This window comes from Sylvia atricapilla, chromosome 28, assembly GCF_009819655.1.
Source record: "Sylvia atricapilla isolate bSylAtr1 chromosome 28, bSylAtr1.pri, whole genome shotgun sequence".
NCBI classification, from domain to species: domain Eukaryota; kingdom Metazoa; phylum Chordata; class Aves; order Passeriformes; family Sylviidae; genus Sylvia; species Sylvia atricapilla.
This window is the reverse complement of record NC_089167.1, coordinates 2,038,478-2,055,182: the sequence shown is the minus strand read 5'-3', so window position 1 is coordinate 2,055,182 and position 16,705 is coordinate 2,038,478. Positions and strand designations below refer to the sequence as shown.

Sequence of the window (16,705 nt, the reverse complement as noted above, 5' to 3'; positions counted from 1 at the left end):
ATGGCATGTTTTGGATTTGAGAACCGTGGAGTGGTTTGGGTTGGAAGGGACCCTAAAGCCCATCCAGTGTCCTGGGTGCTCCAGCCTGGCCTTGGGCACTGCCAGGGCTCCAGGGGCAGCCACAACTTTCCTTCTGAACTTGTTTCAAACCTTTAGAACACCTTAGAACCATGAGATAAACCAGTGGGATTATCTTGGCACAGGTCTTCTTAATTGTTTGATTTCAATTGACTTAAAATGCTTTTTTTTTTTTTTTTTTTTTTTTTTTTTCTTCCCTAGAAGATAAACCTTTGTCCAGTCCAAAAAAGCTTTTTTCCCAGGAATTTATGGCCATTGTTTCTCTTCTGTTAACATGTGGTTTTGTGTCTGTCCAACCCTGCCATTGTCAGGGCATTTTCCATCCCAGGATTCAAATTACAAACATTAATTACATCATTGAAATGCCTCAAGGAACCTGTGTAGTGGCTCGAGCACAGGGCTGAAAAGTCAGGCCTTGTGAATGCTATTTCTGGCTCTGCCTTGACTCACTCTATAATCTTGATCAATTTATTTCTGACTCAGAAATTTTAATAGTCCCACTTGACTGATAAATATTCATGCCCCAAGTGTTGTGGCAAACGCTTCCTGAATGAGGGTGGTGACAAATGCTCACGTTAGGCTGTGATTTGAGGGTTGCAAAGTAGGATTGGGTTACCCAGGCAGGGGTTTTTTATTCAAAATCGTTAAGTAGCTCATTGTTCTGACTCCAATCTCAAATGTTTCTGCAGCCCTTCTACCTGTAAACAGATATTTTATCAAATTAATTAAATTGTCGCTTTCTTTTTATTATTAATGTAGCTAAATCTCTCCCAGAACTCAGGTTTTCCATGGGATTAGATATTTGGCAGTCATGCAAGGCTGCAGTCAAACTGAGAAGTGTTGGTGTTACCAAAGGTGGATTTCAAACATCCAACGTTAGTGTAGATGAATAGAAGACAAAAAAAAATTTAAAACAGGCATTGTAGTATGTATGTGATACTTGTGCATACAAGCTTTTTCTCTAGCTTAAACTAGCTCTGGCACAGCAATGAAGTGATTTCTTCACATTTGTAATGGGGATTAAACAAAGAACGCTGCTGCAGTTGTGTCTGCACGGCTCCACTGATGGTGTTTGCTGTTACTGAACTCCTACAGGGAGTAAAGTAAAGAAAAAGCCACAGTTTACACTCTCATGGTTGTTGATGGGAGGACTTTTAGGTGTCAAAGCCTTCTTTACAGCTTTTGGGAAGAAAAATGCTCATAAATACAGATTTACGTGTGACAGAGATGAAGTCACAACACCAACGAGAGTCTAGGCCTCCAAATAAACCTTGAAGTGATGTCAAACAGAATGAAGACAACAAGATGACAAGGAGCTCAGGGTGGCTCTGCACAAGTCCCTGCCAGGAGGGGACAGCCAGGGGATTTGGGATCTGCTCCCAGGGCACAGGGACGGGAGGAGAGGGAACAGCCTCAGGCTGGGCCAGGGGAGCCTCAGGGGGGACAGCAGCAGGAATTCCCCCATGGAAAAGGTGCTCAGGAATGGGAACTGCCCAGGGAGGTTTGGATCCCCATCCCTGGAGGTGTCCAAGGAGCTCCTGGATGTGACACTCAGCGCTGGGGACAAGGAAGGGACCGGTCGCCGGAGGGACTCGGTGGTCTCGGCCTGACTGAGCCTGACCTCGCCATTACCTCTCCGTGTCCCTGTCCCCTCACACCGCCGCTGGAGAGCCTTTCCCGGCCTGACACTAACCCTGACCCCGCCATTCCCTCTCCGTGTCCCTGTCCCCTCACACCGCCGCTGGAGAGCCTTTCCCGGCCTCACTGACACTAACCCTGACCCCGCCATTCCCTCTCCGTGTCCCTGTCCCCTCACACCGCCGCTGGAGAGCCTTTCCCAGCCTGACTGACCCCGCCATTCCCCCTCCGTGTCCCCGTCCCCTCACACCGCCGCTGGGCAGCCTTTCCCGGCCTGACTGACACTAACCCTGACCCCGCCATTCCCCCTCCGTGTCCCCGTCCCCTCACACCGCCGCTGGAGAGCCTTTCCCGGCCTCACTGACACTAACCCTGACCCCGCCATTCCCCCTCCGTGTCCCCGTCCCCTCACACCGCCGCTGGGGAGCCTTTCCCAGCCTGACACTAACCCTGACCCCGCCATTCCCTCCCCGTGTCCCTGTCCCCTCACACCGCCGCTGGGCAGCCTTTCCCGGCCTCACTGACACTAACCCTGACCCCGCCATTCCCCCTCCGTGTCCCCGTCCCCTCACACCGCCGCTGGAGAGCCTTTCCCGGCCTAACCCTGACCCCGCCATTCCCTCCCCGTGTCCCCGTCCCCTCACACCGCCGCTGGGGAGCCTTTCCCGGCCTAACCCTGACCCCGCCATTCCCTCTCCGTGTCCCCGTCCCCTCACGCCGCCGCCGCTCCCTCAGCGCTCTCCGTGCGCACGCGCGGGACGTGCGCGGCCGCGGGTCGCGCCATGGAGGCGGAGGGCGGGAGCGGCGCGCGCCGCGCCTGCGCAGCGCGGGGCGGGAGGAGCCGCGGGGGGAAGCGGGGCGGGGCGGCCGGGCCCGAAACGGGAGTCCGGGTTTGTTGTTGTTGCCCCAGCGGCTCCTCAGTCGCTTCAGCCGCGCCGCCGCCGCCGCCATGTCCAGCCCTCAGGAGCCGCCGCAGCACAACAACAACAACAACCCGCCGGCGGACGGCACGCACGGCGAGCCCGGCCTCAACAGTGAGTGCGGCGGCGGCGGGGGCGCGGGCGGGGAATGGCGCGGGGAGCCCTGAGGGGCCCTGAGGGCCGCGACCCCCGCGCGCCGGCTCCGGGCCGCCATTGGCGGAGGAGGCGCCGCGCGAGGCGCCGGGGGCCAATGGGCGGCGGCCGAGCGGGTATAAAAGGCCCGGCGGCGGCCGCGGGGGGCAGAGGGGCAGCGGCGGAGCTCGGTGAGGCCCGGGCCGCTCGGTACCGCGGAACCGCACGGCCCGTACAGCGGTACCGACGGCGAACGCGGCCGGGAGAGCCCAGGGGACGCTCGGCACTGCCCGGGTGGATCAAACGAGCTCCCGCTGCTGCCCGAGTGCTGCGGCCGGCGACACCCGCCCCGCCGCCTCTCGCAGGGGGCTGAGGGCCGTGGAGTCCCCCGAGGAGCGGGCCGAGCTCGTTGCGTGGTTACACGGAGTTTACCCGAGCGGCGGCGATGGGGATCCAGCGGGGTAGGGGGAGGAGCGTGGCTGTGGGAATGAGTTTATTCAGTGGCTGAGTCAATAACACTGACGTGAGCTATTTCCCTCTATATCCGGCATCTCTGTCAGCTGCTTTGCTGCATCCTTTTGTCCCTGGGATAACGCTAGTAAGGCACATCGTGTAGGCTCTGGGACTTGGCTTGGCAAATGCTTTTCCTTTCGTTATAAACAGCTCCTTCGGTGTGTGTCCTTTCAGCTCGAAATTTTAAGGCTAGAAGAGGTGAATAAAGTGCATTAATGATTAACTGTAACCTCCGTGGTTTACGATGAAGTGGAGCTGACCACAAAATAAACTCTTGGTCGTTTTTTCCGTGACTCGACGGGAATCGCGTGAAAAGGAAGAATAAAGTGTGCCCATTTCATAACGCTGCTGTTGTGTCGTGGTACCACTGCATCGGGTGATAACCCTGCCACCTTCAGCGATGCTCCCCGAGTCAATAATTCCGACAAATTATTCAGACCTGTTATACTTAATTAGGCTGTCAGAGTTACCACATGCCTGACTGGATGGGTGCTTACTTCGGAGACGACGCTATGTGCTGCCTGTCTATTTTATTTTTAATTCGTGGTGACTCTGTGGGGCTCATTAATCTGCTGGCTGAGAGCTCTCTAAGCCGGGGCTGGATCTGCCCACGGAGCTTTTGCTGCTGGCTCAGAGGCTCACCCAGCTCCGAGGAGCTGAACAGGGCAGGAGAGGAAATATTTCACCCTCTGTGCTCCAGGAACAAAACCAAAATACAGAGGCTTAGTGCTGCTTTCACATAGTCAGCCCCTGCACGATGCTTTAGTTGGTGGGAGAGGTGTGTTTTCTGCCATTCTCTCTGCTTTTTCAGTGAACTTTTCAGGCTGATGAGCTCAGACACCTATTCATGGTGTTCTCTCTGGCATTTGTGCTGGTTTTAGAGCCTTTTATTCAAAGATCTCTCAGCACTTGGAGGACAGAAGAGCTGGGAATAAAATTGGTAACCTGTGCTTTGTTGGGTTCACGGAGAGAAAAAAGCCAAGTAGCTTGCTTTGGGAATTCTAGATGCTTCCTATATTTTAATTATTAGAAAGCTCTGTTACATATTGACAAAAAGAAATCCCACTTTAGGCAAGAGCCCATCTAGCTCTGTCATGGAAAATCTGCTTAATAATTACCATTGTGGGAATCTGGTTGGTTTTATTTTCCTTTCCCTCTTCCTTTTTTTTTTTTTTTTTTTTTTTCTTTTGGTAATGTTGAACTTCACTGTGTAATAAATATCACTATCACTAATAAGTGATATTTATTAGTTTGGTCAGGTTGATCATGCCTCAGACTACTTGTAGGTTACTACTTTGGAGTATTTTTATGTCTGTAAAATGTGTACAGGTATTTAATTTGTATATTGCCTTTGATATCTTCGCTTCATGCATCCAGCTGAAATCAGAGAGGGTGAACAAAATGAGACCCATCTTCCCCAAGATGTTTAGCTCCTGCTGATTAAACAGTCCAGCAAGTGATGGAAAAGCAGATTTAAAGTCAGTGTATATAAATTCATAGTGGAATAATTAGCCACAGAGGAAAGCTAAAATTCAAACAATTTTAGAGAAAAATACCATTCATATGAACAGTTGTTTGGGTTTTCTTTGCTCCCAAGAGTGTTTTATGTGATTTGTGAAAGGAGGAGATGTTACCACATTTCTTAATTTTATTACACTTCATTCTACCCCTCTTCATTCTGCCACATTTCCTATTTTACTGTCAAGTAGAAACATGGTCAGATTAAAAATTTTCAGGTAGGTGATGAATGCAACTTCCTCAATTCCCCAAAAAAAAAAACACCTCGGGGCAAACCCCACTCTGCTATTTGAGCAATTTATTCTCCAATCCATTGCTTTAAAGAAAATCCATCTCTTTCAAGGTGCAGAGATTTGTGTCCCTGTGATGTGAGGGCTGTTCCCTGTGCTGTCCCAGGCCGGTTGTGAGTGGGGAACGTGCTGCAGCTTGATGGCAGATGATGAATCCTTGAGTTGAGTTTGAGTCACTCCCCGTGTGAGGTCAGCTGGGAACGTGCTGCTGCTCATGTCAGCTCCTGCTCAGCTCCCAGCTCCTCTTCACTCACAGGAGAATTTGGGATTTTCTTCCTACCACGGCCATGGGGTGTTTTAGGGGAACACAGAGTCTGAGGTGAATCAATCCAAATGGGATTTGTGGTGGTGGGTTCAGGGCTGTGTCAGAGTGAGGAGATCTCACACCTTTGCCCTCTAGCTGATTTTTTAAAATCATTTAAATCCCATTTGAAATTATTCTAAATCATTTCAGGCTTTGCAGGTCCTGGTTTTCCAATAGCCACAAGTGGTTGTTGGGGAATATAAAGGTTTTTTTTTTTACCTAACAAACTTTTTCCCACTTGCTACCTGCATTTCCCACCTGCTTTTTTGCCAGCTGCAAGGCAGAAAAACCTTCCCGATGAAGCTCTTTAGAGTTTGGCAATTTTATTTAGGAATTTATTCAGGAATTCAGACAGCAGCAGTCATCACTGATCTGGAATAACACAGCCTCTGTCTGATGCTGACTGAGCAAAGCTGCCTCTTGCCAGTTAACACTTGATGATCTGAATGTGCAGTGCTGAGCTGGTGCCTGGGCACTCCCCAAATTCCTGTCTGTGAATCCAGCCTCATTTCCCCAGGCTGGGAACCACCAGGGCATGGACATCACCTTGATATAATTGATATTAAAGGTGAATTCTTCACCAAATCGAAGTTGAAAACAGGCTCGTTCATTAACATCCCTTCCTGTGTCACTGATGGAGCTCCCAGAGACAAAACCATGCCACAGAAAATAAGTGCAGGCACTCCCAGGTGCACTTCAGAAATCAAAAATCACTGTTAAAATGTAGAGCTTGTACAAATAATGCTCAGAAAGCAGTTTCAGATGTGGTATTTGTAGCTTTTTAGGCTTGCCTTTCTTACTTGGATATTTTTACCTCATGGGGGAGCGTGTCAAAACTTTAAAAAATAGTCAACTAAATACAAAAAAAAAAAAAAAAAAAAAAACAACCAACCCTGAAAGCTCCTGCCTTTAGGTGGAATAAACTAAATTACCCAGGAGCTGTGGTGACAAATATCTCTAAAAATATTTGTTTCCAGTTGAAACTAAAAAATGTTGAAACTTCCAAATACCGCTATTTGGAAACTTGAATGTTGAAACTTCCAAGTATCACTAAAGAATGGGTCACTACATACACTCTCATATTTAGTTAATCTGCACGTAAAATATAAGAGAAATACCTTTAAAAATAAAAATCCTCACTTAAACTACACAGTGTGTGAAGCTTTTAGCAGCTGCTCTTGTCATCCACGGGACACTCTTGCTCTTTGTTGGATCTTAGTGCACATATTTATGTCCCATGGGCAAAACTACCCAAAAATGGGGGAAACCCAGTAAATTGGAGCTTTATGGGAGATGTTTGTGCCAGGGCAAAGCAAACTGAGTGGGAGCTGAGAATGGCAACCTGCCTGATGGATGGAAAAATCTGGGATTGATCCAAGGCCTTTGGAACTAAAGGAAAGGAGGGTATAAAGCTGCACTGGGGGGAGTTTTGTAGTAGGGGGCAGAGGGATGAAAATTCTGTTTAAGGAAGGAAAGTCGAACAGGGTGATGTGTAATGGAGTGATCCACAATTAATTGAAGCACTAAACTGCAGAGATGGGGCTGATGAAAGTATTAATAACTAGTAGAAAGAGGATTTTGTTGACCAGCTCCAGAGTTAGGGAGCAGTGCAGATTTTTGGATGAAAATTCTCCTGGAGAAAGGAAAGTGGAACAGTGTGATGTGTAATGGAGTGATCCACAATTAATTGAAGCTCCAAACTGCAGAGAGAGATGGGGCTGTAATGAAGTGACCCATAGTTAATTGAAGCACTAAACTGCAGAGATGGGGCTGATGAAAGTATTAATAATTGGGGAGAAAGGGGATTTTCTTGACCAACTCCAGAGTTAGGGAGCAGTGCAGATTTTTAGGTGAAAATTCTCCTGGAGAAAGGAAAGTGGAACAGGGTGACGTGTAATGAAGTGATCCATAGTTAATTGAAGCACTAAACTGCAGAGATGGGGCTGATGAAAGTATTAATAACTGGGAGAAAGAGGATTTTGTTGACCAGCTCCAGAGTTAGGGAGCAGTGCAGATTTTTAGGTGAAAATTCTCCTGGAGAAAGGAAAGTGGAACAGTAATGAAGTGATCCATAGTTAATTGAAGCTCCAAAGTGCAGAGAGAGATGGGGCTGTAATGAAGTGACCCGCAGTTAATTGAAGCTCCAAACTGCAGAGATGGGGCTGATGAAAGAATTAATAACTGGGAGAAAGATGATTTTCTTGACCAGCTCCAGAGTTAGGGAGCAGTGCAGATTTTTGGATGAAAATTCTCCTGGAGAAAGGAAAGTGGAACAGGGTGACGTGTAATGAAGTGATCCATAGTTAATTGAAGCTCCAAAATGCAGAGAGAGATGGGGCTGTAATGAAGTGACCCGCAGTTAATTGAAGCTCCAAACTGCAGAGATGGGGCTGATGAAAGAATTACTAACTGGGGAGAGAGGGGTTTTGTTGGCCAGCTGCAGGCTCAGGAGCAGGGCAGCTCTCAGGGCTGTCTGTGGTGATGGAGGAAGGAGAACCCCATCGCCGTTGTCTCTGTGCCGTGTTTATGAAGCTCCCCCAGGTCGGGGTGTGTTATCTGCCCCCAGCACTGCTGGAGTTCCCCTCTGGGTGCACTTGATAACCCCTGGAGGTGTGTTCAGCTCTGGGGGTGACATGTGGCTGCTCCACAGGTTCCTGGGTGGAGCTGCAGATGAATGGCAACGGCAACAGCAACGACAATGGCAATGGCAAGAACGGGGGCCTGGAGCATGTGCCCTCCTCCTCCTCCATCCACAACGGGGACATGGAGAAAATCCTCCTGGACGCCCAGCACGAGTCAGGACAGAGCAGCTCAAGAGGTAGTTCCCACTGTGACAGGTAAAGGAGTGTTGGTTACTCTGCCTGCAGTTTAATGGCCTTTTTTTTTTTTCATCCTAAAAGGTTTTTTTCAGGGGAAAAATAAATAAAAATCTGCTGCGCATCAGTATTTGGAATAATTGTTGGTTCGTGGTAGCTTGTGATGCTTCCACTTGTAATGCTACAAAAACACATGTAATTCACAATGCTGGCAGTGTGCCCTGCAAGAACAAGGGGATTTGCATCTCTTTTTGGAGCAGATGAACTATTGGGCAGTGCTTTCTTTGCTACAGGGAGCATCTGTCAGCACTGTCGAGAAAGGTAGAATTATAAATTAAAAAAAAAAAAAAAATTGAAAAGATTGGGGGAGGTTGGGAAGACTTTGTAATGCTGGTATTTGTGATCTGAAGGGTGGTGCAGTCTGTAACTCAGATGAATAATGTCCAGAAGTGCATGAGTAAATGATTTTATCTACACTGATGATTCTTTAGTTGACAAAATGACATAATGGAATCAATCCATTTTTTTCTTTAGCCCGTCGCCTCAAGATGATGGACAGATAACTTTTGATGTGGAAATGCACACAAGTAAAGACAGTAGTTCTCAGGTATTTTCTTCCTTAACTTCTAAAATACTCATTTATAAGTTGTGGATATTTGATCTGGGCTTGAGGGGTAGAACAAGCTCTTTGTGATGTCAATTCTGTATTAATTGAAAGTTCATTTAGAGATTAATAGTTTTGGAGTGAGGGAAAAAGGAATGTCCATCTGTCCAGCTGAGAAATGCCTCTTTCCTGGCAGTGCTGTTACTGTGTAACCCTGCTGGCCCTGGGTGTCAGAGCTGCCTTTGAAAAGTTGATATTTCTGCACAAGATTTCAGGGTGTTCAGGGATTGCTGTGCAGACACTCACATGACAGTGAGTAATCCCTAACACAAACCGAGAGCAGACTAATGCTCAACTCTTAGTTGAATCGTTTCATCACATTTGCTGTCTTCAGCAGTACAAATAAAAAGCACACTCCTGGAAGGATGAAACCTTGAATTTAATTTTATCAAAGACCTGGGACTGTTGCGGTTCTGCCCTGAGAGCCAAAAGTCTGAATGAAGGCGTTGGTGAGCTCTGCATCTCACTTGTGCCTGTGCTGTTTGATCTCCTCTGCCTTTGCTGTGCTGCTCACCTCGTGCTGGCAGTGGTTTCTCTGATTTTAACAAGAGTCACTCAGGAGATTGTTTTAATACAAAGCAGGAGTTCGAGTCAGTGGTGTGCTCCACTCTTCCGAATTTATTTCTTTTCTTATATGGCAACATTTGCATCTGTTGATGTGGAGTTAAATCTTTTTGTACTGTTAGAGTGAGTGCTTGCCTTTCCCTCCTGCATCTGGGATGCACCCACTAGAAGCTACTAGTTGCAAATAATACAGATTTTAAATGACTAATATCACCTTTAAAAAGTCAAAATACTGGTCTTGGAACCTTTTTATTTGACTTCCCATGCTTTAAGTCATGTTCTGTGGGTTTTAAAAAGAATACCATCAACCTAATGTGGGTTTTTTCCACACGTAAATATGTTTTTTGCACAGTTCTGGTTTATTACATTTAGGCCTAAAACAATCCTTTGTTTTTTGTTAGTTAAAAAAAAAACAAAACCAAACAGCTTGCAATGATGTGGAAATCCTGGATATAGCAATAGAATTTGTGGTTCCCTGACTTCTGCCGGCAAAATCAAATCTCTTTGAGACAATCAGCAGTCCAAGAACACTTACTCGTTTATCAGGTGCCACCATTCGGTGCTTATCGTGTCACCACTGTTGTTGTCACTCTCGGTTTGACACCCTGAGGAGGAGCTAATTGAGTGTTAAAGCCCTGTCCTCTGTGTGTTTCAGTCCGAAGAAGAAGCAGTAGAAGGAGAGAAAGAATTGGAAGTTTTGAAGAAAAGTGCAGACTGGGTGTCAGACTGGTCAAGTAGGCCTGAAAACATTCCTCCCAAGTGAGTTCAATTCCAGGTTTTTTAAATTAATATTTATTTGAGTGAATGGATGAAGGAAAGGATGGTCACAATCTCACAATCAAAATGAGTTCATCTTAAGAAGAGATTGATTTCTCTGTGGGGGGGGGCCCAAAAAAAGGTCAAAATATTCAAGTATGAAAATCAAAATTGCACCAGAACGACTTGAAGGTAAACCAAAGGCACAGCAAACTGATGGCAAGGTTTCTTGACAAAATGACAGTTCATGGGAGAGCTGGGTACTTGGAGCTGGGATTGATGGGATTTAGTCTTGGCTTATTGGATGGAATTGAGTGTTGAGCAAATCTCCTAAATTCTCTGTCCCTTTCTTTCTTTCTATGTAAAATGTGTAATGTTCATCCACGGAAGGGGAAAACCTTGAGATCCTTGAGTGCAAAGCATTTTTTATTAAAATAGAGGATGCTGTTTAAATCTGGCAGACTCCTGTATCTGTGTTTGGAACAAAAAATGAGGCCTCTTGCTAACAAATCACATCCTGAAATTCCCTCTCTCGGACCTACCTCTCTCTGCAGCTCCTGCTCCCTTTGTGTCTTTACTGTCTGTGTAAGTGGTCTCTCCACAATCCCTCCTCTTATTACCTTTGATTCCTTGCTCTGTGTAAGGGATCTCGGGCTTTGATCTCTAGTTCTTTGTACTTTAAAAAAAAAAAAATAAATAAAATGTTCCTACAGAGATCCGTGCATTTGTGTGCAAAAGAAAAAAAAATAAAAGGGGGAAAGAAACAAAAAAAGTCTTGTTGGATTTTTCACCCCCCTCCTCCTCCTCTTCTTCCAGGGAATTCCATTTCAGACATCCTAAACGTTCAGTGTCCCTAAGTATGAGAAAAAGTGGAGCAATGAAAAAAGGTGGCATTTTCTCTGCAGAATTTCTTAAGGTTTTCATTCCATCTCTGTTCATATCTCATGTTTTGGCTCTGGGACTAGGGTAAGTATTAACCTAATTCTCACTTCAGCTTTTGCTTTTCCACTTTGCTTGAATGTCAGTCCTGCTGAAAAGGGCTTTTTCTAGAATAACCATTTTTGTCCCTCACTCAGACTTGGTGGAATTTTACCAAAAGGAGGAAAACTTTGCAACAGTGAAAACTTTGCAGCCTTTAATGTGCTTTATTTCCAGAATAAATCAAAAGTTCTGTTGAATATGCACGGATGAGTTTGCAACTTGGGCAATTTGATGAGGTGCCTTCTATTTAAATGCTTCAGGTTATAAATGGGAAAATTCGAATTGATGAAAAATAACTTTTACTGACCAGCATGAAGCTACACTGTACAAATGATGATGCTGAGGTGCTGTGTGGGGCACAACCTCTGTCATTTCCAGTTGCATGCTGCATTGTGATGTTACTGAAAGTCAGGGTTTGAGTCCTTAGAGAAGTGAAATATTGGCTGTGCCCTGAGAGATCAGCTGTGTCTGTGCTCAGCAGTGTTTTCATTGCCTGGGTAATCCCACATCATCTCTCACTTTGCCTAAACCCTTTATCCACCTTCTGTTCTTCTGGGATGGGGCAAATAAAACATGGTTTTACTGAGCTTTGGGTTTGGTTTTGTGAATGGAGTTCAGGTGCCTCTTCAAATTCTTGCCAACTATCAGATCAGTTAGGATAGAATAATCCTAATTTATCAAATCAATTAGGACAGAATATCTGAGGATGTACTGGGGGATGTTTGTACTACAGCAGAATGGTGCATTCCTGCAGTGATTTAAATCTTGGTTTTGGCCAGTGTTTGAATAGATCCCCTGTTCCCAGGGTTTTAAAGCTCATCCCCCTCTCTGTAGGCAGCCCTTGATTTGTTTTACCCCAGTTGTTGGGGAGATTTGCTGTATCAGGTTCTCAAACACAAAAACTTTTGGCTTGGGGTTTTCAGATGAGCCTGAGACTGGAGAAAAACCACTTTGAGTGAGTGCTGAGAGCCCTGATCCTTCCAGGGATCTCACTGTAAGGAATCTTAGAGAAGAGAAGGGGAATCTGTGGATGGATCTCAGGCTGGAGAGAGGAGTTAGAGCAGAGGGTGTGTGGGGAAACACTCCTTTAAAATACAATATCCTTCTGTTTTTATTTCAGCATCTACATCGGGAAACGCCTGACCACACCTTCAGCCAGCACTTACTGAGGCCTGGAGTGCAAACCTGGAGCCCCCGTGACCTGTGAAGGTGTTCCTGTCTCATTTAGTACATTTGAGACCATTTTAAGCATGACCCTGACTTCACCCCTTCCTTCCATATCCAGGTTTTTGGCTAACTCTGGAAATTCAGTATTGTGTTGGAACTCTGTTGAGGTGTTTGGCTCTCCACATTCTTTCCCTCTCTTCCCATTCCCCCGCCTCTTTGGCCTGCAAGACACGTCAAGAGTTGCTGGATGGAGTTTACAACTTGTCTCTTATGATGTTGCAAGGGCTTCTCTCAATGCAAAATGCCACCAGCAAGTTTCATTTTATCAGTGATGCTGTTGCCTCCTTTAGTGCAACCTGACTTCAGCCGTGCGTGGTCTAAGGGTTGGCTGCATGGTGGTGGTAAAAAACAGTCTCTCTGGAAGGAAAATTACTGATTGGAGTGGAAAAGAGGTGGTTTCTTTTGTTAAAAAAAAAAGAAAAAAAAAAAAAAAAAAAAAAAAAAGAAGCTGGTTACGGAATAAACTTAAGAAATCACTGGCAATAAAGATCCAGTTGAAATCAGCTTTTGGGGGGGAATTTACTCAGCCCCTTTCATTGGCTAACAAACACCATTTGAATTGCAGGAGGCAAAGACTGCATAAAATTTTAAAGTGGGATGACTAAATCCATCAGCATATTTTAATACTAGGTAATTGTTGTAATCTTGTCTTTTCTATGAAGTCAGCTCCTTATTCCTTGTAGGAAAAACCTGTCTGATACCTAGGAAATAGTAGGAAAAAAATTGCATTGTTTGCATGTGAAGAAGCTTTTTGTTGTTTTTTTTTTTTTTTTTTCTTTACCTGTTTTCTTAAGGGAAAATTTTCCACGTGAAATTTTCCTTTGGAAAGTAGTTCTAAATGAAGGAAAAAAAAAAAAAAACCCGACAGCTGTAGTGTAGGTAGGCTCTGTGTAAAAGGAAATTATTCTGTTTGTTGTGGAAGCATTTCTAGCTCTGAAGATATATCTGTTTCAGGAGGAAAAAAAAAAAAAATTATCCTTAAGGGGGAGACAATCTTGCAGGTGCACAAAAAAAAAAAAAAGGTTCAGAAGTCGTAAAAGCTCCGAAATGTCTTCTGCAAATGAATTTTCAAAATATTCCTCTCGTTGTTTACTGTACAATCTCCTTTTTGGGGATTCTTGACACCTGAAAAAGGTCCCTCGTGGTGTCTCATGGTAGGGTAGATTTCTCACTGATGTCGTTGACCTTTTCTCTTAGGGAACATTAAGCCTTGTCCTCCTTCAGTGACACTTCTTTTCAAAATGTGAAGCTTTAGTACCAAATTGTTACGAAGCAGCAGGACAGTCAACGTCCTTCAAATAGATTTTATTGGGTTTCAGAACATGTAGCATGAGCTCTGAAGGATAAAATACTCTTTTTTTATATATATATATATATATATGAATATATATATAAAAATATGATATAGACTTTAATACTAAGTATTTAGGGAACCAATGCTAATTTTAAGACTAGCAAAAAAAAATCTCATTTAAATAAAAAAAAAACTATAGGAGGCTGACTTGTAGAAAATAAGGAAATCTCGTCAGCCATGTGGAGAAAACAGCTACCTATAATTATTTGCTTGCATCAGACTTTATCAAGTTGATTATTTGATAGAGCAGTGATTGCTTGAACCAATTGATGCATAGAAGCTAAATCCCAGCTGAGATTTGGGGTCAAAAACAAAGTTTAGTTAGCTCCCAGGACGTGCACAAGGTAATTACAAACCCACTGCAAACTGTATTTATTTCCAGTCTCTGTTTCTGAACGCTGTCAGAGAATGCTTTGGGTGGACAGCAAATCCTCTGGAGCAATCTGCTTTTTTTGGTTTTTTTCTTTTAGTTGTGAATTCTCAGTGGCACTTGAGCTGCCCACAAGTGCAGGTTGTTTTGGGGTTGGTTTGGGGTTGGTTTGGGGTTGGTTTGGGGTTGGTTTGGGGTGTAGATGTGGGGTTCACCCAGAGCTGGGCTGGGCAGGGGAACGTGGTGGAGGGAGTTTGAGAGAGAGCATCAAATCCTTCATTTTACAGCCCTAAAATCCGAGGGGACGGGAGAAAGGCTGCACCACTTTCAGTTTGACACAGCACCTTGTCTTGTATGAAATTGGAGTAGTGGAAAAAGAGATTTTTTTACTAAGTAGGGAGTACTTTTTAAAGAGAAAAACCCAGTCAATTGCCCCTTTCTAAATAAATGAAAAGGTGATTCTTCTGAATATCTGATAAACCTCAGTGCAAGCTTGTGGCTGGAGTATCGAGACCACTGCTGATATTTGGAATAAAACCTGTGAAACCCAGAGCTGAGGAATGAATTCCCCGTGGTCACTGTGACACTGGCTGGGATCCAGTGCAGTATTTATTGAGACCCTGTCCTGAGCTTTGGAGGAAAATCTGCGACTTCCAGTTTGACAATGAACAGGAATGGAACGTTGGATCATTCAGAAAAAGGGGTTTCAATTATTGAGAGGTGAAGTTTTGTTCAGATAAATGTTGTTTAAAAAGCTTTATACCTGTTTACAGTTTTGGAAAAAAAAAAAAAAAAGAAAAAAGAAATAAAGTAGGCTTCATTTTTTCCTACCTTCAGTGAAAAACTGGCCTAGACTATTTGTAAATAGGATCAAGGAAAAAAAAAAATAAATGCATAAACTCGCACATTAAAGATGCAGGCTGACCTAACTGCAGCAAATGCATATTTACTTATTGTTCTCAAAAGTGAAAGCTGAAGATCGTTACAAATTCAAATTATTATTATTTTTTTTTTTTAATAAATTGACGTTGGTTGAAATATTGGGGTTAACTGAGCCAAAGTGATTCTGCATTCTTCAGAAATTAGTTAGCACTTTGTAACATTATCTACAGTTTACATGTATAAGTTGTAGCTTATAAACATTTTGTGCCATTAAAGCTCTCACAAAACTGGTGGTGTGAAATCGCTTCGTGCTGCGCCTGCCTTTTGTCTTTCTTCTCTTCCCCCTTTATTTTTATTTTTTTTTTTTACAGGTCTGCTTTTCAAAAATGTTTTATGGAACTGTTTTGTTCTGGGTGACACCAACATTGAAGCTGCTGTTTACAGACTGGAATAATTTTTTTTTTTTTTTGAAAGATTCCTTGGGTTTGTTTTGGTTTTTTTTTTTTTAAGTGACCTGGGATTATCCTCTTCATTTCCTGAAGTGTTTAATAAAAATATTCCCCCTGGTTGGCCTCGTGTACCTTCTCCAAGTCCTCCAGCACCTTTTCCAGGAAAACTCTGAAAGGAAAATAATGTGGTGGCCTCTGAAATGTAAAATAGAATTGCTGAGATTTTGTATGATTGGTCAACTCTATTGTATTCCTTGTATTTCTCCTCTGTTTCCTAATTGTGTTTAATTTGCAGATTAAAGAGTAAGGGAGATAAACCCTAATTGTTAATCTGCCTCCATGGTCTTGGTTCCAGAGCACGGGTTGTTTCTGTTTATCATGAGCAGAGTTGTTCATTCTGGGTGGGACTGGCACCATTCTGGTGACATTTATATATATATAAATGTCTCTTTCCTATACTTATCATTTGTAAATCCAGAACTTTGTGTAAATGGGATTTTCTATTTCCAGAGGAACAAGAGAAAATGATAAACCCTGTTTTCAGAAAGTTTCTCTGTCTGGGACTGACAGTGAGACCTGGGACTGAACTTTTGACTTGCTTCAAAACCTTTTCAGTTATAGTGCAAGAATAAATACAAGATCACCTTGCATAAGGCAGCACTTCCTTTGCTCTGGGATTATTCTGATGTAAATCACATTTTGATGGAGTTGAGGACTGTCTTCTGGTTTCTTTTCATTCCTGTCCAAGAATTTCAGATTCTGGGAGGGTTCCCTTCTGTGACCTGAGGGAATCTCTGCTTGAATTCACATGTTGAGTCCTTACACTGGATTCAGCCCTCACTGCTCACATATGAAAAACCTGGAATTCGAATTGTTTAATGGCAAAGGTCACTGTAAAAACATCATTGACACTTTTGTGCGTGTGCATACCTATAAAAATTTCATCTAAAAGTGAAGCCCCGATTCCCTGGGAGTGTTTGTAGCATCTTTGCCTTGTGTTTATGATTTATGAAGATTCCTTTTGTGTTTGGAGCCTTGAAAACCAAAATAAACCACCAGGACTCCTGAACTATGGCCCGTAGTTCAACCAGCACTTGGAAAACAAAACAAAAACCTGGAGGTGCTCCGGAAAAAACCTCGTGCTGGATGCAGCATCCCCATGAAAAAAAAAGGGCAAGCTCAATTAATTTCCACTTCATTAGGTGGCTCTTTGTGCCCTGCCGGGTGTGAGCTGAGCTGACATTAGGGG

At 44.2% G+C, this 16,705-nt stretch overlaps 1 protein-coding gene across 1 annotated transcript; it reads left to right on the top strand.

Moving 5' to 3' along the window:
- Positions 1 to 2,565: 2,565 nt before the first annotated feature.
- Positions 2,566 to 15,786, top strand: BNIP3L (BCL2 interacting protein 3 like). Its single transcript, XM_066337184.1, has 6 exons — positions 2,566 to 2,750; positions 8,044 to 8,230; positions 8,744 to 8,816; positions 10,093 to 10,196; positions 11,010 to 11,159; positions 12,295 to 15,786. The coding sequence occupies exons 1-6, from the start codon at positions 2,666 to 2,668 to the stop codon at positions 12,341 to 12,343; spliced, it is 648 nt and encodes a 215-aa protein (XP_066193281.1). The 5' UTR covers positions 2,566 to 2,665; the 3' UTR covers positions 12,344 to 15,786.
- Positions 15,787 to 16,705: the final 919 nt, after the last annotated feature.